Source organism: Penicillium solitum (genome assembly GCF_028829755.1).
Source record: "Penicillium solitum strain IBT 25940 chromosome Unknown utg000003l_segment0_segment0, whole genome shotgun sequence".
NCBI lineage: Eukaryota > Fungi > Ascomycota > Eurotiomycetes > Eurotiales > Aspergillaceae > Penicillium > Penicillium solitum.
Genome location: NW_027072123.1, coordinates 5,021,570 through 5,041,462, shown reverse-complemented (window position 1 = coordinate 5,041,462; position 19,893 = coordinate 5,021,570). Strand labels below are relative to the sequence as shown.

The 19,893-nt window shown below is 49.3% G+C and overlaps 13 protein-coding genes across 13 annotated transcripts; 7 read left to right on the top strand and 6 right to left on the bottom strand.

Moving 5' to 3' along the window:
- Nucleotides 1-268: 268 nt before the first annotated feature.
- N7455_005858 (DUF1761 domain-containing protein) lies at nucleotides 269-1,071 on the top strand. The gene is made up of 3 exons (XM_040956587.2): nucleotides 269-361; nucleotides 424-728; nucleotides 793-1,071. The coding sequence occupies exons 1-3, from the start codon at nucleotides 346-348 to the stop codon at nucleotides 925-927; spliced, it is 456 nt and encodes a 151-aa protein (XP_040812896.1). The 5' UTR covers nucleotides 269-345; the 3' UTR covers nucleotides 928-1,071.
- Nucleotides 1,072-1,713: 642 nt separating this feature from the next.
- Nucleotides 1,714-2,535, top strand: N7455_005857 (uncharacterized protein; the record flags this gene model as incomplete). The annotated part of the gene is made up of 2 exons (XM_040956525.2): nucleotides 1,714-1,985; nucleotides 2,058-2,535. The coding sequence occupies 2 exons, from the start codon at nucleotides 1,714-1,716 to the stop codon at nucleotides 2,533-2,535; spliced, it is 750 nt and encodes a 249-aa protein (XP_040813038.2).
- A 92-nt stretch (nucleotides 2,536-2,627) lies between these two features.
- On the bottom strand, nucleotides 2,628-4,766 carry N7455_005856 (rRNA-processing protein MPP10; the record flags this gene model as incomplete). Its single annotated transcript, XM_040956630.2, has 1 exon — nucleotides 2,628-4,766. The coding sequence occupies one exon, from the start codon at nucleotides 4,764-4,766 to the stop codon at nucleotides 2,628-2,630; it is 2,139 nt and encodes a 712-aa protein (XP_040812894.2).
- A 1,129-nt stretch (nucleotides 4,767-5,895) lies between these two features.
- N7455_005855 (oxidoreductase, short-chain dehydrogenase/reductase family) lies at nucleotides 5,896-6,988 on the top strand (the record flags this gene model as incomplete). The annotated part of the gene is made up of 4 exons (XM_040956615.2): nucleotides 5,896-5,956; nucleotides 6,011-6,449; nucleotides 6,509-6,753; nucleotides 6,801-6,988. The coding sequence occupies 4 exons, from the start codon at nucleotides 5,896-5,898 to the stop codon at nucleotides 6,986-6,988; spliced, it is 933 nt and encodes a 310-aa protein (XP_040812912.1).
- Nucleotides 6,989-7,229: 241 nt separating this feature from the next.
- Nucleotides 7,230-8,053, bottom strand: N7455_005854 (thioredoxin peroxidase DOT5; the record flags this gene model as incomplete). The annotated part of the gene is made up of 2 exons (XM_040956576.2): nucleotides 7,230-7,579; nucleotides 7,690-8,053. The coding sequence occupies 2 exons, from the start codon at nucleotides 8,051-8,053 to the stop codon at nucleotides 7,230-7,232; spliced, it is 714 nt and encodes a 237-aa protein (XP_040812918.2).
- Nucleotides 8,054-8,515: 462 nt separating this feature from the next.
- N7455_005853 (putative mitochondrial protein sorting (Msf1)) lies at nucleotides 8,516-9,159 on the top strand (the record flags this gene model as incomplete). Its single annotated transcript, XM_040956517.1, has 2 exons — nucleotides 8,516-8,668; nucleotides 8,740-9,159. The coding sequence occupies 2 exons, from the start codon at nucleotides 8,516-8,518 to the stop codon at nucleotides 9,157-9,159; spliced, it is 573 nt and encodes a 190-aa protein (XP_040812981.1).
- A 345-nt stretch (nucleotides 9,160-9,504) lies between these two features.
- N7455_005852 (uncharacterized protein) lies at nucleotides 9,505-10,821 on the bottom strand. The gene is made up of 2 exons (XM_040956647.2): nucleotides 10,449-10,821; nucleotides 9,505-10,385 (listed from the first exon to the last, which is right to left on the bottom strand). The coding sequence occupies exons 1-2, from the start codon at nucleotides 10,649-10,651 to the stop codon at nucleotides 9,632-9,634; spliced, it is 957 nt and encodes a 318-aa protein (XP_040812926.1). The 5' UTR covers nucleotides 10,652-10,821; the 3' UTR covers nucleotides 9,505-9,631.
- A 177-nt stretch (nucleotides 10,822-10,998) lies between these two features.
- N7455_005851 (ethanolamine-phosphate cytidylyltransferase) lies at nucleotides 10,999-12,518 on the top strand (the record flags this gene model as incomplete). The annotated part of the gene is made up of 4 exons (XM_040956538.2): nucleotides 10,999-11,125; nucleotides 11,186-11,303; nucleotides 11,366-12,140; nucleotides 12,195-12,518. The coding sequence occupies 4 exons, from the start codon at nucleotides 10,999-11,001 to the stop codon at nucleotides 12,516-12,518; spliced, it is 1,344 nt and encodes a 447-aa protein (XP_040812963.1).
- Nucleotides 12,519-12,838: 320 nt separating this feature from the next.
- On the bottom strand, nucleotides 12,839-13,435 carry N7455_005850 (monothiol glutaredoxin GRX5; the record flags this gene model as incomplete). The annotated part of the gene is made up of 3 exons (XM_040956656.2): nucleotides 12,839-12,993; nucleotides 13,060-13,354; nucleotides 13,412-13,435. The coding sequence occupies 3 exons, from the start codon at nucleotides 13,433-13,435 to the stop codon at nucleotides 12,839-12,841; spliced, it is 474 nt and encodes a 157-aa protein (XP_040812976.1).
- A 223-nt stretch (nucleotides 13,436-13,658) lies between these two features.
- N7455_005849 (putative flavoprotein) lies at nucleotides 13,659-14,425 on the top strand (the record flags this gene model as incomplete). Its single annotated transcript, XM_040956640.2, has 2 exons — nucleotides 13,659-13,974; nucleotides 14,034-14,425. 2 exons carry the CDS (start codon nucleotides 13,659-13,661, stop codon nucleotides 14,423-14,425), a joined length of 708 nt encoding a protein of 235 aa, XP_040812998.2.
- Nucleotides 14,426-14,471: 46 nt separating this feature from the next.
- Nucleotides 14,472-15,725, bottom strand: N7455_005848 (putative para-hydroxybenzoate-polyprenyltransferase Coq2; the record flags this gene model as incomplete). The annotated part of the gene is made up of 1 exon (XM_040956645.2): nucleotides 14,472-15,725. One exon carries the CDS (start codon nucleotides 15,723-15,725, stop codon nucleotides 14,472-14,474), a length of 1,254 nt encoding a protein of 417 aa, XP_040812864.2.
- Nucleotides 15,726-16,526: 801 nt separating this feature from the next.
- On the top strand, nucleotides 16,527-18,882 carry N7455_005847 (putative JmjC domain protein; the record flags this gene model as incomplete). The annotated part of the gene is made up of 2 exons (XM_040956537.2): nucleotides 16,527-16,794; nucleotides 16,856-18,882. The coding sequence occupies 2 exons, from the start codon at nucleotides 16,527-16,529 to the stop codon at nucleotides 18,880-18,882; spliced, it is 2,295 nt and encodes a 764-aa protein (XP_040812954.2).
- Nucleotides 18,883-19,150: 268 nt separating this feature from the next.
- N7455_005846 (uncharacterized protein) lies at nucleotides 19,151-19,809 on the bottom strand (the record flags this gene model as incomplete). The annotated part of the gene is made up of 3 exons (XM_040956545.2): nucleotides 19,151-19,245; nucleotides 19,297-19,615; nucleotides 19,669-19,809. 3 exons carry the CDS (start codon nucleotides 19,807-19,809, stop codon nucleotides 19,151-19,153), a joined length of 555 nt encoding a protein of 184 aa, XP_040812962.2.
- Nucleotides 19,810-19,893: the final 84 nt, after the last annotated feature.

Below are 19,893 nucleotides of genomic sequence, written 5' to 3'. Positions count from 1 at the left end.
ATGGCGAAATAATAGTGATGTATAGTGGTGCACCTACATACTTCTCAAGGACCTCCAAGAGTTTGCCTATTAATTAATTTACCTATAACGTAGCTCATATGAACTTACGTACGAAATATCTACCCCCAACATTCCCCATCTTGATTTCGTCTAAAAAGAAAACCTTGAATGTACAAAGTAGCTAACCCCCCCGTATGCGAGTTGACGTCATGGCCCTCCGCATCCTACACGCTGAATCATGACGACGTCACCTCACAAACCCTGGTTACAGAAACGCCTCGTACTTAAAGTACTTTGGCTCTTCTACTTTACTTTCTCTCTACAACTATTCATAATAACTTCAAAATGACTACTCTGCATTGTGAGTTGATATCCTCATTATCCTCATCCTATACTTGGAAACTAACGACCTCTACCATATAGACCTTCCCCCCGTCAAGCCCTCCGCCATTGCGCTGGGTACAATCTTCACCCACACTGCCTCCCTGGGAATCCTAGCCCCCGTCTTCGGTGACACCTACCACCGCGCTCAAGCCGCCAACTCCAAGGAGGAATTCATCAAGTCCAAGGAGGCTGCCGGTGCCGCCGCAGCCTGGGGAAGCTCCCTCGCTGGAAGTGCCGTGCAGACCTACGGTGTCGCCGCACTGATCAATGCCACCGGTACACTGAGCTACAAGGGTGCTGCGTACCTAGGTACACTTATTTTCTTCGCAAGCTCAGCTCCAGGCGTACGTTCTCCATCAATCCTACCTCACAACCCCCCTAAGCAATTCTTCTGACAAATGTATACAGGTTGTGAGCCAAGTCTTCTCTGAGAAGCGACCCCTCGACACTATCGCTGTTGGCGCGGTCTCGAGAGTGTTCGAGACTGTTGGACTCAGCTTGTTCCTCACTTGGTGGGGAACACGCACTAACCCATTCGACTAAAGGATACGGGATTGTGTGAGATGACATGTCAAGCAAGAACTTCTGGTCGGTTGTGATCAGATGTGCTTCTCAAGCTTGGGTTTAACTTAAACTAGTTAATGGATGTAAATGTACACGACTATGAAATCGATGTATTCCAAATTTCTTTTCTACTGCTCGTGGCGTGTAGTGCTAGTTGTGAGTTGTGTGCGGGCCTAGAGTCGGCTGTTGTAACTTCAAAGCATGGCTGTAACACCCTTGACAGTCCTGTTTGACAGTCCTGTGCTCTGGTAGGTAGACGTAGATCCATATTTCAAGGTTATTGAGCAATTAGGTAAAAGTGAACCCACATGGATCGCCAAGTCCCATTTGATGAAAAGTCCCCACGCAAGCTTTATGGTACCTTTGTTGTATATAGTTAGCCATATTTAGATCTAGTAAATCACCCTTAGTACTTACTTCTTAAACAACCCTCGATGACCTGCTATGCTAATAAGAACACGAGTATCGGCATAGATCTACGTTCGCACGGGCCTAAGCTTGTCTTGGCTGGATTCGGTGCATATACAATGCACATAGATGATAGACCTCAGATATTGACTTGCACAAACTAAAAAAAAACCATCCAATTTCATTCTTTTTGATTTTGCTCTTATACTCGATCCATATTAATAGCCAAATCGCCACCCAACCAATCATGTGATCCTTCTAGGTCTAATTCGCGATAAGCTACTTACAGATCCCCCACTAAAAACTTTCTCCGCTTAACAATCAACAATCAACAATTTCACAAATATTCCAACAAAGATGATAGAGATACCCATGCCAGCTCTCCCGGGTCCAGAATTGAGCCCACCCTCAAGTCCAGATGGACTCAGACACAACGATTCCCTGGCCCCTCCCCGCGAACTCAGAGCCGCAGTGACCACAGACGTCTCATTCGACGGACTCCTCAAAGAACCATTGCTACTAAAAGAAGATCTCAAAGATGGATGCGGTGGCCAATTATGGCCAGCAGGAATGGCCTTGGCCAAATACCTCCTCAGTCGTCACGCCACCGATCTATCCGACAAAACAATGTGGGTGACTACACCGGGGGGGCAACATATATCCATTTCTTCTCATTTGGTCCTAATCCAATATTTCAATAGCGTGGAACTCGGAGCTGGAGGTGGCCTTGTTGGACTGGCCGTGGCACGCGGGTGTCAAATCGAACAGCCGATTTATATCACAGACCAAAAACCTATGTTTTCCCTAATGAAGTCCAACATCCAACTAAACAATCTCGGGGCGAATGCGACAGCTGCGATACTAAACTGGGGAGAACCGATCCCAAACCAGATTCCTTCGAAACCAGATGTCATCATCGCGGCAGACTGTGTCTATTTCGAGCCGGCATTCCCTCTCTTGATCACCACGCTCCAGGACCTCCTGGGACCCAACTCGGTCTGTTACTTTTGTTACAAGCGTCGCAGACGTGCTGATATGCGGTTCATGAAGATGGCGAAAAGGGCTTTCGAAATGGAGCAAGTCCGTGACGATCCTGGGGCTGATGCGTATAACAGAGAGAACATATTCCTCTACACGATACGTGCCAAACGTCTTGACCAGAAAAGTGACACAAGATGATGATATGTGCAATGCTAGAAAATAGATTTTATGTAGAAGAAATATGACTCCTGAGTAGTACATACTGGCCCTTTAATTCTAATTCACTCCCCTCACAACTTCAGATTGTCTCCTCTGTTTTTGGCGCCCTCTTGGACAGCGCCGCCTTCGATATTCGTCATACGGCCCTCCTTGTCAATAACCTTGACTCCTCCCTTCTTCAGGTCTGAAATCATCTGCTGCTTCTCAGCCGCCTTGCCGGTCTTTTCCTGAGTGGGTTTGGCAGCATCGGCCTTCTTTTGGGTTTGCTTATTCTGGCGTCTGTTCTTGGCCTTCTGCTCACGGGTCATCTCCTCCTTGGAGATTGACGCGCCAGTCTTGAGGACCACCTCTCCCTTAACTCGGCCTTCGTCACCGGGTGTGTAGATCTCCTGTGGTGCAAGTCCAACAGGGCCACCGGCAGCACCACCAGCCGTTGGGCGTGCCTCTTCCATCATGATTGTTGGCGCATCGGTAACGACGTTGATGCTTGCTTGGGCGACCTTGGGCTTGTAGTGCCAGTTGCATAGCGTATCCAATTGAGAGCTGACGTCGTTCCAAAGACTGGTAATCTCGGCATGTTCCCGCATCAACTTGCGGTCCTTAGTATCCACGAAGTTGGGATCATTGGCGCGAAGATGTTCGGTTTCATACATCTCGGCCAGACCCTGTTGGGGCTTGGTATCATCCAGCTCGAAGCGGGGTTTTCTTCCGGCTTGCTGACCCTCGGCGCCTGGCCGACGGCGGATGACTTCGTCGAACTCCATGGCGAGAATTCGGCGCTTGACTAGTTCTTCGATGTCCTCGGTGGTCTCGTTGGTGTTGACGGGAACAGGCTTTCCAATTCGTTCAAAGTCGAGGTCTTCTTCGATGAGAGAGTTGACGGGTCGCTCGACAGCTCTGGCCTCACCAGTATACATCCATTCCTTCTTGGCCACGTTGGCCGCCTCCAGACGACGGATTTCATCTGCGATACGTGCTCTCTGCTTCTCGTGTGTTGAGCGTGGAGCAGTGGGGTCTGCAGATCCGTCAAGATTCTCCTCATCTTCTTCGGCGGAGTTCGCATCGACATCGTCGAACAAGTCCCGTCGAACGTCGTCCATAGCGCGTTTGACATCACTCTCATCGACTGCCGGTTCATCGGGTTGGGTTTTCGGGAGGGCGCGGTGTTTCTTGTTGGAGGCTTTGCGGGGTGGAGGCGCGAAGAAATCGGCGTATTTGATATCACTGGTGTTTACCCAGGCAGTGGCTTCATCATCTTCCATGTCTGCGGCGTCTTCATCATCGGAATCGGAGTCGCCGTGGAGATCGGCATTACCGAAAGTCGGCCCCTCCTCCTCACTATCATCCATGCTTTCGTCTTCCTTTTCTGTTGGGCGTGAATTCTTCGGTTTATCACCACGAATGGTCGCAGCGTTTCCAGCCATCAACGGGTTCGAATGCCAGTCGAGATCCTCCTCGTCGCTGTCCTCATTCTGCTCGGGTCCTCCTGTGGCATCCTGTCTCTCCAAAGCCTCAGACTGTTTGTTGAAGTCGTCGATGGAGAAGAATCCGTCGTTCAGTCCAAATTTATCCTCGACAAATACTTCGGGCTCTCCTTCGGCGGAGCCAACTGAGGAATTATCATCGTCCATGTCTTCAATGTCTTCCATCTCATCGTCAGATCCCATATCGATCTCTTGGTCAGATTCTTCGTCGAGATCGTCTTCGGCGCCTGAGCCCTCGGAGAGATCTTCAAGCATGCTCTCGTGGCTGTCGCTGTCGCTTTGCGCACCCTCGGGGTCAGAGATATCCTCGAGCTGCTCGGAGTCGGCCGACTCCATGTAGCCGCCATGTTGGGCAATCAATGTGATATCGCGTTCAATCTCGTCGCCAGTCGACTCAAGAATCCGTGTTGCTTGCTCCCATATTTGATTCGAGGTGAAACCGTCCACGTAGAGGTTCTTCAATTGGAGCTGGGTGACTGAATCCGATTCGAGGTCTGACCGTTTGCGCTTTTTGTTGAGTTGCTTGCGAGTGGTCTGGGCGTCCACGACAGAACCGGCGAGGGAGTCCAGGATGTGCTTTGCAGAATCCACGACGGTCGTATGTAAATCGTTCGTGGGACGGAGGAACCCCCATGGTGAGGACAGAGCGGATGAAAGAGCCATCTGTTCGGAGGGTTTGGCGGTATTAACCGATACGGACTTAGATTTGGACTGCCCTTTCGCCATTGTGAAAAGAGCCAGGCAATTTGTTGGAATACCAAGAGTCTCGAGAAGCGGAAAGCGCAATAGAAAAAATTATCGCCGGGCGGACGGTCAAGAGCCAATCACGTTGCTAGTTGATAAGATAAGGATCGCCAGTATATCGTGAGGTCGACTGCTCCAACATCATCCAACTAGAACCCCTACTATTACTCTCTACACTGATTTACTATGCCTTCCTTTTGATGGGATCACTTCATATTTTATGGAAATAACAAAATCTGCAATTTTTGAGCTAAAGCCATTGGAAACCACTGAAATATACCAGGTCCAAGAATTTATAGCTTCTATAGTACTTGGTCAATGTTTCCTCATTCTCTTTCTTCGCTCTTTGCTCTCCTCTAACAAACAAAAAGAAGGCATATATCAAAGGTTATACATAGAAAAGTCTCTTGCACAGAGTATGCTTTTTTTTACCGCCTTCGTATACACCTAAAAAAGACATCTAAAAGAACATCCAAAAGAACGTCTAAAAAGACCACTACAAAGACATGACAAGTCCGCATAAGCGGCCGACTATTCTTGTCATGTTATTCCTATAGAAACTTCGCATGATAAAAGCAGTTTGGATTGTTGTATTTTCGAGCTCACTAGGTGAAGAACGCCACAACCTAATGACGCCAAACCTCTGTCATACACATATTGATAACCTCGACAGCAAACGTGGCACAGAGGCAGTTCAGATATGGATGTCAAAACAGGAGAAGTGTCATCCAGGCATCAAACATCTCTTCCGATTGGATATACAGGTCGTCCCTAGAATGGGCAACTTGTGGGTACAACACTAAAGGGTTGAATCGTCCGTGTTCGACAAACCACCGCCACAGTAAAGGTCTAGAACAAAGATTATCTGGGTGGCTCATAACTTGTATGTTGTATATTGCCTCAATACAGGCAAAGCGTAGAAGAGGTGGAATGTAAGCAGACCATCATAGTGACATTGATGGCTTTGGTTTGGTTTTTGGTGGCCATAGGTATATCATTTGTCTTACTTAAATGGTGGTTTCCTGCATGGACATCTGTACCATATCTACAAATTTACACAAGTCATCTATATCCACCACACTTGGTCGTATTCACGCCCTAGCCTGCCAATATGCCTGTCACCCAGTATATCGAGCGAGAGGCCAGTGGGTCTAAATCCCAATTTGCGCCAGGTGAGCAAGTGTTGTTTGTATAAGAATTTATTTCTAACACGACGCTTCATATAGGCCACAAGATTCCTATCCAACACTTGACAAAGCCGGGTCTGCAGTCTGACATGGGAGAGCCCAAGCCTGTGTCTACTCATATTCCTACCGAGGATTACGGTTATCAGATCTACAAAGCCGCTGGCAAGCTTGAAGGAAAGAGAGCAATCATCACCGGTGGTGATTCAGGAATTGGCCGGGCAGTTGCAATCCTGTTTGCAATGGAGGGTGCCTCAAGCGTCATCGTTTACTTGCCAGAAGAAGAGTCGGATGCCCAAGAGACAAAAAAGAGAGTCGAACAATATGGACAGCAGTGCCATACTCTCGCTCTTGATATTCGCAAGAAGGAGAATTGTCAAAAGATCATCAATGTGACCTTGGAAAAGCTGGGTCGTATTGACATTCTCGTGAACAACGCGGCGTTCCAAGACATGCTGAGCGATATCAGCGAGCTCGAGGAGTGAGTTGCCCTACATTATCATTGCTCTTCGGCCAATACATCTACTAACGCAACAAAAGATCCCAATGGGAGAAGACATTTGACACCAACATTCATTCATTCTTTTATCTTTCCAAGTATGCTCTTCCTCATATGCAGAAGGGATCTACTATCATCAATTGCGCTTCCGTCAATCCGTATATTGGCCGAGGCGATCTCCTGGATTACACCTCGACTAAAGGAGCAATTGTCGCATTTACTCGCGGCTTGTCAAACCAGCAGTTGAAGAAGGGCATTCGGGTCAATTGTGTTTGTCCGGGTCCTAGTAGGTCCTCCATATCCCTATTCCAAGTCAAATGCTAATAAGACAAGTCTGGACGCCCCTGATTCCCGCAACGATGCAAACTGAGGCCATGGAACAGTTCCATACAGTGCCGATTGGTCGACCCGGTCAACCTAGCGAGGTCGCAACATGTTTCGTTTTCCTCGCAAGCCAGGACAGCAGCTATATTTCCGGGCAGTGTTTGCATCCCAACGGAGGTATGATGGTCAATGGATAGGGGGAATCTGGGGAATTTGCAAGGAACCAAGTATGCTGTACCAGTGTTTTAAACTGTATAGATTGGAATCCACAGCATTCAAAACAACTTGATAGTCCCTGGCTCCTCATACCCCTAATAATCTACGCCGAGTACGTACACCGAAACAAATAAACCACCATAGATGGTGCCATGCATGTAATATCTGGTATCTTAGTGTCGCTTGTTGTGAATGTGTCTGCACACCACCACTCGAGTTAGATCACTCTGCTTCATCACCTTCCTCCTTGGTGTCTTCAACACTAGGCGCATTGGCAACAATCTTCTGGACAGCGTCCACAGTCGCGTCTGGGCCACCGGCCTCGCGAAGCAAGACCTTACCCTTCTTATCCACGGCAAATACACCTCGCGTTGTACCCTTGGGAGATTTCTTGAACCCAATAGCTGCAATAAGAGTAGCCTTGGGGTCACACATGAGAGGGTAAGGTAGGTTTTGTCTGGTCTTGAACGTGGTGTTGGCCTTGGGGGAGTCTCCTGAAAGACCGTAGATAGAAAGACCAGTAGAAGTCAGGTGGGTGTGGTTGTCACGGAACAAGCAAGCTTGCTTGGTACCTGGGTGAAGCGGCGTAAGTAATATGCTGGGAGTAGGATGCTTGCAAATTATGCCAAGAACACAGCCCGGTCCTCTCAAGAGAAGCACTGAGCATGACACGGGGACTTACAGCCAGGTGTTGAGGCTTTGGGGTAGGTAAAGAAAACCACGCCCGACTTGCTCTCCTCGAGGAGCTTCTTCAAAGTTGTTTTTTCACCCTCGTTGGTCTCAAACTCGCCCCCGAAAGCTTCTATGTCGATTGTATCATCCACCTCAGGGACCTTTGGCGCGGGGCTTTTTTCAATATCATTATCGGTAGCATCTGCGTCTTGTTTGGGCTTGGGAGCTGGTTTGGTCTTCTTCTCTGCGACGGGGAGTGGGGCTGGTGCCTTGCGTTTCCTGAGTTCGACCATGGTGTGGGGGAAAGGAGAAAATATAAAAGACCCGGGGAGGTATATGTATTGAGTAGAGTTTAATTGGACGTTCTGGAACATATCAGCTGCATATGTGCCCAGTGCAGCTGCGCTGTTGATTACATAAGCACATGGACACCTCACCGGGAAAACCCGGTGGAGCTGTGGCGTTCATGTGCTGTGGCGCTCCGAACGCGCCCTGACCCTGACCCGAAGGAAAAAAAAAATTAAAAAGGATTTTCCCCTCAGACGGTAGATCGTTAAAATCCACTCTTCTCCATTTTCTTCTATCTGACTTGCTCATATTTGCCTCCCGATTCCTTCTAGACTTAGACTTAAATCACCTTCTGCAACTTCTTCATCTCCTATCTCTCACTTTCGACTTGAATCACTCTTACTTCTCTACCTCGGCTTCTTCAACACTACCAATTCTATCCCATCCTATCCGCCACAGCGCTTGTCAAGCCTGTTCTTCATCCAAATACCCTATTCCGAGATCACACGACCCAACGGCATCGTTGAGGTGAACTGCGACTTGCCACTATGAAGGTCTTTTCTTCCGGATGCACGTTCGACTACTCGTGGGACGAAGTATCAACGGCGAACTGGCGCAAATACTGTCCTTGGAATGATAAGTCTACACACGTCGTGGGCGTAGACACGCTCTCTCGGACCGTCGACCCGAGCACTGGCATTGTGAGTCATTCAACCTCAAAGCAGAACTCTCAAAATATCCTGAAACCTTTGTGCTAACCTTTGCCTCTTAGTTGCGAACCGAGCGCCTTATCACGTGCGATCAATCTGTACCAAAATGGGTACTCTCGATTCTCGGTGGAACGAATACATCTCACGTATACGAAGTCTCTTATGTCGATCCGGTCGCAAAGAAGGTGACCATGTGCTCCACCAATCTGACATGGTCGAATGTCCTCAGCGTCCGTGAGACTGTTATCTACCGCCAATCCTCCCTTAGCCCAGCCACCACGACCGAATTTAGCCAAGAAGCAAAAATTACTGCTCTCTGCGGTGGATGGCAAAAGATTAAGAACAAGGTTGAAGAGGCAAGCGTGGATCGGTTCCGTGAAAATGCCAAGATTGGCCGCGAAGGATTCGAAACCGTCCTCGAGATGAGCCGTCGCGTCTTCGGCGAACAACGCGAACTCGAAAAGCAAAGCCTCCAGTCATGAGCGTCCCATACTCTCGACATAATTTCCGCAACCTCTTCCCAACATCATATTCCTATCCCCACTCAGCATTCAACATCAAGCGACTGCATATCCCGGCGTCTGTTTTATATATTCGAGCATGTGGCGCCAAGCGGAGTTCTTTGTCTTAACCTGTCTTTTTTTCGATTCTCGACTCTTTCAATCTTCTCATGAATACCACCCCTCGCCTCACGAAGCCGCACGGCCAAGAAAAGTTCTGGATTATGTTATTTTGAGCGAGTTGCCTTTTATATCCTGCTTTTTGTACTGAGTAGCCCGATCAAGAAGGCGGCACAGATGTATTATTAGAAGCTTTCAAATTTAGACCTGAAATTCTATTATCGTACAACATTCAGCTCGATAAACTCATATCTCATAAAAACCCAACCATATGTCCTGTCAAAAACTGACGCATGAATACCATACCCAAATATATAGCAGTTAAACCTTGCTGTTATCCCAATAAACCGCCAAGCACCACCCGACTGACCCCGGCAACTTCACTCTTGACACTATTTCGGCTCGCGTCTTCGAACTCACGCACCGCGCCGGCCACCATGATCTTTCGTAACCTGGCATCTGCTTTGGAAAATGTCTCGCCCAGCGCCACTGTGCAGACAGCTGGAGATGATACTAGAGCGGCGAGCCTGCTATAAGTGTCAATCAAGACATCACACAGGGTTGCAAACGTCTCAAAGAAGTCCGGCTCGAATGGCAACGATGGCGTGAGAAGATAAGTGTATTCTTCGCCAGGATGAAGATCCGAAGACTCTGTGAGCGGGAAGGAGGTGACCGAGGCAGAGGAAGCCGACCCGAGATTCCCTGCCGTGTTCTTCAAGTCTGACGGGTCACTGGACTGCATTGGAAGTCCGATCTCGTTTGCAGAGCTGGCGCGTCGGGTCTTGGTACCTGCATGTGTCGCCCGCTTAAACATTTGTGGTATGCGAGCCCGTGCAAGACTTGACGAGGAGCTGCCATCTGGGGGATGCACTGACTGGAATGTCTCGAATTCCAGTAGTAAAGCATTCAGCGCACGCACATACTCAAATGGCGTGGAATTAACGTCAAGTATCGTTGGCAATGACAAGCCTAGAAGCAAATAATTGATTGCGCGGCGAGACAGTTTCCGGGCTTCAAAGTATGGCAGCCGAGCGATGTCAGCCCGGGAGAAGTGCACAGTATTAAACCAATAGACTCGTCCTTCATGACTATACGTAGTAGGGTATGAATTAGTAGTGGTCAGGTCTGATTGCACTATGCGATCCACTTACGCCTTTCTTAAATAGTCCAGAGTCGATATCCGTTTCGCGGCCATTTCATGGATGTGTTGATATATTGCGCCAGCACTTTGCGGGCCTAGAAGGCCCCCTCCGCTGACAACTGGAGGTGGGATTCCATATGCCCCTTCATATCCAACACCGGACTTGGCTGTGTCCCGCCGCGTGATGCCTGGGGCAAATGTAGAGGGAATCATTGGCGTTGGTGGGCAATATCGGAGCGAAGGAACGAAGGTGGACAGGGGTCGCAGGACACGGCGGAGGTATCAGAGAAGGCGAGAGAGCAAGAAGCCCGATGTACCAAACTAATAGACCAATATGTACGACCCCAATGTATTCACGGGGTGTTTTCAAAGGTTATTGAGACTCAGGAGATCCGAAGAAACATTTGAAGTTCCCCGCAAGCCAGACTGTGATGCCGGAGATTACTGTAACCGTACCCCCTTCGTAATTTACCGTCGATCACATCCCCTCCCCCCTCCTATACAATTCAGCTCTATACTTTGGAACAATTCTGAATTTGTTACAGAGCACTATTGTGAAAATGGACTCAACACCACTCGAGGAACAGGTTCCTCTGCCTGGACAGTGGCCTGTTGATCCCCAGGAGGATGTACCTATCTCAGAGGACAGACTTTGGGTCGATGGATGCTTCGACTTCAGCCACCACGGTAGGTTTGCAGTTAACACCCAGTCAATTGCTCTGAGCTAATTGATGGGTCGCTCTACAGGTCATGCAGGTGCTATGCTCCAAGCGCGCCAGCTAGGAAAGGCCCTTTACGTGGGAATACACTCCGATCAAGCTATCCTCGAGAACAAGGGTCCGACAGTGATGTCACTGGAAGAACGGTTGGTTTGACCACAAACTGGTGTAGCCGTTAGGATATGACACTAACGTCGCTTTTATCTAGTGTCGCAGCTGTTGACGCGTGTCGCTGGGCAACTCAAAGTGTTCCACATGCCCCCTATGTGACTTACCTACCATGGGTCTCCCACTACGGATGCAAATACGTTGTCCATGGAGACGACATTACTTCCGACAGTGATGGAAACGACTGTTACCGCTTCGTCAAAGCCGCTGGACGCTTCCGTGTCGTCAAACGTACCCCGGGCATCTCGACAACCGATCTTGTTGGCCGCATGCTGCTGTGCACCAGGAACCATTTCGTCAAATCTGTGAAGGGTACACTCGCTGGACTGGAAGGGTATGGAAGCCCCGAGGAGCGCAAGGCTTCTGCTACAGATCTTTTGCAGAGAATCAAGGACTATGCGACGGATGAGAGCGGTCTTCAGCCTGGCCCTCAGGTGTGGACATGGACTGGCTCAGGCACCGCGAAGATGGACCACGCTGCCGAGGAGGCTGGCCTGTTCGAGACGTTGGTCGATGGAAAGGGACCTAAACCTGGACAGAGGGTTGTTTATGTGGACGGAGGGTTCGACCTCTTTTCTTCCGGTCACATTGCGTTCCTGCGCAAAGTCACAGAGCTCGAGGAGTCTGAGGGCCGGCAACGTGGCTGGTATGAGCAAGACCAAGTTGCAAAGAGGTTGAAGGACCACGGCGAGGACTACGCGCCAGCCTATATTGTCGCAGGTATCCATGATGACGATGTGATCAACCATTGGAAAGGCTTGAACTACCCAATCATGAACATTTTCGAACGTGGTCTCTGTGTTCTTCAATGCCGCGTAAGTTTTTCTTGGTTTGCTTTCATCTGTTCCATTTGCTGACCTTCGCCAAAGTACATCAATGCCGTCATATTCTCTGCGCCATTTACCCCCAGCGAACCATACCTCAAGGCAATCCCATGGGGCACTCCCGATGCTGTCTACCACGGGCCCACAACCTTTATCCCGCTAACATACGACCCATACACTGCCCCCAAGAAGATGGGAATCTTCCGCGAAGCCGAGCAGCATGCCTTCCAACACGTGAACGCTGGCGAAATTGTTGGTCGGATCCTGAAGAGCCGCGAAGCTTATGAAGCCAGGCAACGCGCAAAGCTAGACAAGGCCATTGCCGAGGATCTGGTGAAAGCACAGGAGGCAGCCGAAGCAGCTAAATGAGCTCAGTAGGCTGGTTGTCGCTTTTTGTGGGAAATACTAATCATGTAATGAAGATCAACTGTACATATGATATTAAACCTCATCAACTGGGGTTCCTGCTTATACCAGCGTTTGCCTCGTTCGTTTGCATGGCGGCTTGTGACAATTTGGTCTACTGGAGCGGATAGATTGGAGATTACCTTCCATTTGTCAAATCAACAAGACAACTATCTGACCAGCAGGATATTAGGACCAGAATACATTAGAGACAAATAATTTTACAGAGACAGCCATCTATCAAATTGATAGGCTGACATCTTCCACTCGTGCTCGGCTTCTATTTATTCATCCGCGGCAACCAGGACACCCTTGGTCTCCAGAAGTTTAGCAAGTTCACCATTTTGGTGCATGGACATCAGGATATCACAACCACCAATGAACTCCTTCTCGAGGTATAGCTGGGGAATAGTGGGCCACTCAGAGTATTCCTTGACTCCTGTAAACGTAGCATGATTAGCAATCCAAACCCGGGAGAAGTTCACTCGGGATAATCCCAACATACCTGAGCGCAGCTCCGCATCCTCCAGCACGTTGAAAGCGACAAACTTCTTGGGATCAACACCCTGCAGGCCGAGGATCTGAATAGAGGCACGGGAGAAACCGCATTGGGGAGTCTCGGGTGTACCCTTCATGAACAGAACGACGGGGGCGGAAGAAACCGCCTTATCGATCGCCGTCCGGGTCTCGTTGGACAGAAGGCGTGCATGGAGGACAGAGGGGATAGAAGGGCCCGAGGGGAACTGGATGGCCGAGCGGACGGGGCGCAAAAAGGTTGGCCGTGAGACCGGGCGGAAAGCCTGCGGAATTCATGTGAGCTGGAGGATCTTGCGGAATAGGGAACATTTTATACGTACCGATGCAACTGCTCTGGAAAACATTTTGAAAATGATGGGTAGTTTACAAAAGAAGAGGTTGACTTCCAAGGTTCGGGGAAAGGTCTGGAGGTTTAGTATTATTTAATCAGCGGTTGGTCCGCGGGTCTGATTGATCCCCACACATTCTACCAGCTCTCTAGGGCTCTATGAACCAACCAGTCTGCTTCACTTCTTGTCTTTTTGGCCTTCTTTTTATCTGTCTTTTTGTTACAATAAAGATATCGCAATGGATTCTCAAATCTCGCCTACACCTTTTATTGCCCAGCAGTATACAAATGACAAGAAGATCCATGTGCTACTGGCAGCCGCTACCATTAAGCTGCCCAACATTGCAGAGGCGCTATGTCGTAATAAAAATATCTCAATCCGCATTCTAGTCACCGAGCCAGCGGAGAAGTTTCTTGCTGGGCAAAGTTCAGAGCAACCGGTCCTCGAAAATCTGTTGCAAATAGATGGCGTCGACGCTATCTACCGGGATGAAGATGAATGGTCTCCATCGTGGACGCGCGGAGGACCAGTCTTGCATATTGAGCTGCGCAAATGTCAGTGGCTATATAGATACATGATACATGACACAACGAACCAACTGACATCATCATAGGGGCGCATATTCTACTGGTTGCCCCAATGTCTGCAAATACCATGGCGAAAATGGCCAATGGGATCGCCGACAACCTGCTTCTTTCCGTCATCAGAGCCTGGGATACGACTGGGGTAGTGGATATGGGATTCAAGCCTCAGAAAACTATGATCTTTGCAGCGTTGGACATGGACGCATGTGCGTACCGACATCCAGTGACCAAGAAGCAGCTTAAAGTTCTATGCGATCAGTGGGGATGGAGTGAATCAAACCCAGCAGGCTGGGTGACTGTGCTGCCTCCCGTAGAGAAGAGCCGGGCTAGTGGAGATGTCGACACCGGAAGCATGATGGACTGGAGAGATATCGTCATTGCCATCCAAAACTACGTGGCGGGGTCGGTGCAGAAGTCGTGAAAAAAAAGGAACCAAGCCTTGAACGCCTATTTATATTGTTACATGGTTATTGTGTTGACTCGGCCACCAGTCGCTCTGGCTCCGTCGTATTGTACAGACCAAGGTACTGCGTCGCATACTCGGCGAGCAAGCCCAAGGAAATCCCTCCACCGGTCAGCAGACATCCGTTCTTGAACCACCACCAGCAGTTCGGAACACTCTTCAACTGAACCTTCCAAATCATGAGACCAAGCGACAAAGCCGCACTGCCGCAGCCTCCAACGAAGAAAACAGGTCCGCAACCAGCAGCGACTCCTGCAGCCGCGAGGAGCGAGACCTGAGTCACCGCTAGACCACTCAGGATAGCCTTGGTGTTGTGCTCATGGCGGAGGGCAATTGACTTGATCCCGGCCTTGACATCGTCTTTAATGTCCATGTGTGCATAAATCATATCGTACAGAACTGTCCAAGCAATACAACTGGAATAAAGGGCACCTGCGGCCATCATGGCGTCATGATTGGCAAGTAAGTCCACCCCCAAAGCTGGGAATCCCATGATCGCTCCCCACGAAAAGGCAAGACCCAAGACAGCTTGCGGGTAATTGGTCACACGCTTAGCAAGGGGATAGGCCACCACGATAGGCATACTAGGAATCCCATACCAAAGGCACTGGCTAGGGAACGAAAGAAGCACGCCTAGACCAGCCACCAACTGTGAACCCGTAAAGAGAACTGCCTTTTTCGGCGAGAGTGCGCCTCTGGCAATGGGTCGGAATTTGGTGCGTTCCACATGAGGGTCCAGGTTTCGGTCCCACAGGTCATTGATTGCACAGCCTGCACCGCGCATGATCAGCGCACCGGAAAAGAACAGTGCTGCTGTGCCCAAGACAGGCAGAGGTGCCACACCAGCTATTGGCGCAGCGAGGAGCGTGGAAAAGAGAGTTGGGAAGAACAGGTAGTATGTGCCCGTGGGATTGCCCAGCCGCACCAATTCCGCATACGGTATCCATGAACTCGGCAGAGAAGCAACCAATCCTGTCTTCGGTGGGATATAGTGGGTGGCCGGGTTCTTTTCCGCACTATCCGGCTCGATTGGTTGTGTTGCGGGCGATTGCAACTGCGAGTTGTGTCGGACTTGGACTTGTGTTCGCAAGGCATTGGATGAGGCACCAGCGAGGGCTCGGCAGCCTTTCAATTGCGTTGAGGAATAGGCATTGTGAGCGAGTGTGGAAAGGCGCCCATTGTATAGACCAGTGAGGTTGACCTTTTGCCTGTATGGGGATAGTCGACCGCGGAAGAGACGGGAGCTGGTGGAAAGCATGGCGAGAGCTGGGGATCTAGAAACCGAATATGGACGTGTCAATTGAGGCAACTGGTAATATTCATATTCCTCTCAGAAGCCTTAAAGGTCTGACTATCTGAAGATCTAAGTCGGAAATTACATCGTCATGCAGGAAAAAGCGGCTTCGTTCCTCCCCCTAAGCCTATTTGGGCCATCAGATCTACTTTGTATGGAGCCGCGCTGTCACGATATGCTAAGACTAGCAAGTATACATTGAGCTGAATACTATTCAAGTGCCTTGAAGCTAAAGAAAGAAGCTATGGTATATTAACTCCAAGTGCCCTTATTCCCTTATGTAGGTAAAATAATGAGATAACTGTGACAATTCAAAGGTTCACGTGTAAGTTTCTGCCTGAGGCCGTAAAACGCGGCATCCCGCGTTCCCCCAGAGGTTGATGATCGCCCGAATTGAAGGAAACGAGCTGCGACATCACTTTCTTTCACGTCACTCTATCTGATTTTACACCTCTCGACTCCCAAGCTTAAGTTAACTTCTTCTACTCTTCTGTTCTGTCTACTATCTACTGTGTACCCACCTCCCTCGCTCCTTCCCACTTCACTCAGTTATCTCGTCCCCACGCCCACACAACAGAAACAGCGAAAGACCACCCAATCCACCCAGCTAGTTCACAGTTCTGAGTCTTACACAATCTAAACTTTGATCCTGACCACCAACTTTCTCTCTCAAATCATGAACTTCGCTCCTGCAAGAATTGGGCCGATTACAAACATCAACTAAAGTTCGACACATCTTGCCCCCTCTGGGGCTCTGCGCTCACGATGCCGGCGCATCGAACACGCCTGGCTTTCGAGCCACTCTCGCCTGTCCTCGATATTCATCGAGTTGTCGAATCAACTCCTAATTTTGAGTTTGCGATGGATATCACCTGTGACTCAATTGAGGAATTTCCTCTGGAGGACTTCGAAAGGCTTGTCCTGTTCCAGGTTGTCCTGAGCGGAAGACCATTGGTCATCAGAGGATTTCATCAGCGCCTTGACAAGGGTATTTTCTCGGAAAAATGGCTGCGAGAAAAATACGCGAAGAAAGGTGAGTTCGCGCTCTTAATCATCCTTCGTTGGTTGATACTAATTACAACGTCTCTTAACAGTCGAAGAGGTTCGTGACCTAGTCAAGAAAAGATCCCAAAATTTTACTATGGGTCACTATTTGCAGAGTCTGTCGCTGCTCACTCGACAGGTGACAGTACACAACTATACGAACAAAGACATACAACGACTGTACTTAAAGGACATCGACTGTCCTCCCGAGTGGCGCGCGTATCTTGAGAACCTGTTACCACCTTCATTATTTTATCTCAACGAAGCACCCAAAGCCTTTGCGGGCCCTGCGTCGGGAAAGATGAATCTGTCCGAAATCCCCAAGTCCACCCAAGGCGACCTCATCGCTCCAGCAGGCGATTTGATGAGTAGCCTGCCCCCAAATATGCGTGCGGAAAACCTTATGTGCTACATCGGCCATGAGGGTACGTACACGCCCGCACACCAAGAGATGTGTGCCAGTCTTGGTCATAACATAATGGTCGACGCATCCGATGGGTCTCCAGAGAACGGCAAGCCAACAGAGCCAGGTTCTTCTATCTGGCTAATGACAGAGACCAAGGACCGACGTATCGTTTCCGAATACTGGATGTCTGTTCTTGGGCATGACATTGACATTGAAGATTTCTTTGCTCCCTTGCATGCATGGGAGATTGCACCATTCAAGACCTGGGTGGTGGAGCAAAAGCCCGGTGACCTTATTCTTGTACCCCCTCTTGCTGCTCACCAGGTTTGGAACCGCGGCACTCGGACGATGAAAGTTGCCTGGAATCGCACCACTGTGGACACGCTCGAGCTGGCTCTGCGTGAAGCTTTGCCGCATGCGCGAATGGTCTGCCGTGATGAACAGTACAAGAACAAAGCAATTGTTTACTATACTCTTGAGCGGTATTACAAATTGTTGCGGGAAGCAAAAAAGGTTGACCATCCAGCGGTGGTTCAACTGTGGGACGACTTCAAGCGACTGTTCGATATGTACAAGAACATTTTGTTGTCTGAATCCTTCTCACAAAAGAAGCCAGAGAAGAACGTGGAGTATCACGAGTTCCAGAGCAATGTCACCTGCTCGTTTTGCCGGTGCAACATCTTCAACCGGTTTCTTACCTGTTCTGGCTGCGCAAATTCTCTTGGCGGGGAGGAGGACCCTTATGATGTATGCATGGATTGCTACGTCATGGGTAGAAGCTGTGCATGTGTTTCCAACCTCAAATGGATTCAACAATTCCAATGGAAGCACTTAACCGAGCGCTACGAGACATGGCGACGGCTGATAATTTCCTCTGATGAGAACAACAAGGCTTTGAAGGTTTGGTTTCCCACTTTCATTGTCGCCCGGGGTCAGGCAGGGAAAAAGTCTGTGGCAGAGATTTGCCAAGAGCAACTGATGCGCCGCCCCTGGAATGATCCCAAGAACCCCAAGCCCGTGGTAGACAACACGATCGATGATGCTGGTAGCGAATCCGATGGCAACGCTCGATCTAAAAAGCGCCGCAAATTGCGGCAGTCTCTCATGGCAAAATCAGATGACGTCCACCGCTGTCACGTTTGCCTTCATTTGGAAGTCAACTGGAAGCTCGCACCTTGCTCGAACTGTGACCAGCGTTACTGTTATGGCAGTTTGTTCCGCGCATTTGAGATCTCCCCTCAGGAGGCCATGGAAAAGCACCACTGGCTGTGTCCAAAATGCCGCAAGGAATGCAGCTGCGGTGCTTGCCAGCGTGACCCATCCATGAAACCCTATAAACCTAACTGTACCATTCTGGGTCATGACACCAGTAAGGTCGCTGATCCCCGTAGCATCGAGACCTTGGTGGATTTCCGGAAATCGAATCTGTGGTGGTTGAAGAAATTTGGCGATGATGTTCATGGACGCATTCAAAAACGCCAGAAGGAAGCCGAGGAAGCTGAAATGGAACGGCAGAAGACCCTAGAAGACCAGGGCTTCAGCTTCGAGTCAAGTCCGTTCGACCAGCCGGCACAAAACGGCAACGGGAGCGATGATACCCCACTGGGCTTTGATGGGAACGATGGCGGCATTCCCGTTGATCCGTCATTGATGGTCCAGGCAGGCTCGTGATTTTTGCTGGATTCGACCACACCACAGAGATCACTTGTGCAATATTATGCAAACAGACACAAAGGATTGAAAGTTTCATGGGATACTTGTATTCCACGAACTACGATGAGCACTGACTATTTTGCGAAAGGATGTATGATTTTAAGATTCCCCGAAGAGTTTATCTCTTCTGCGACACCATGGTTTAACAAAATCTGGCTGTACTTTAATAATGAACATATGTATTCAAGTTGAAATCAAGTTGAATTCGTGAATTACTAACTATTGGCTAGGCACCTTTGTACTCGTACTGTAGATCCTTGAGGGATGCAAGGTCAACAGAGAGCATGACCTTTTGAGCAAGTAGAATCACTGCGAGCATGACTATACATAGTCAGACTCAATATCTCCCAACATAGAAAAGAAGATACTTACCTCCAGGAATCAAGTATAGCACCGGTTGGATCCCATAAGATGATCCTGTAAAAAAATAGATCACAGCCAGCAACAAGCAAATCGCACTGTTGCCAGGCACCAGAGCCGCATGAAGCCGAGCAATACGTTCGGTGTGGAACGTCACAGGCTTCTTGCCTTTGCGATCAGGCTGCAGAGGAGAGCATTTCATGATATAGGCCGTTGTCAACAACGAAACGAGGCCGAGGAACGAGAACAATCGTTCAGCCTGACTGGAAGCTGACAGCACCGAAGACACAAATACTGTAGCCGCCAGCAGTGGAAGTGCAGTAAAAATCATCTGGGAACATGTTTAGCATTGATCTTCGATGAAAAAGAAAGAGATATATGTACACTGTACTGGGCGTTGCGAGCATCATTCTGTCTCTGCAACTGCTCAATAACCCGTTCTTGTTGCTCTTCATCCAACTCCTCTCGCTCGCCCTCCGATTCCTCGGGGTATCGAAACGCCTTGCGTAATCTAACTGCAGCCATTTCTCGAAAACTGAAAGCCAAAACAAAAGCGTTGTACACTCAACCGTTGGCGGTGCAGTGACGTCGAAAAGTCCAGGATTGTTT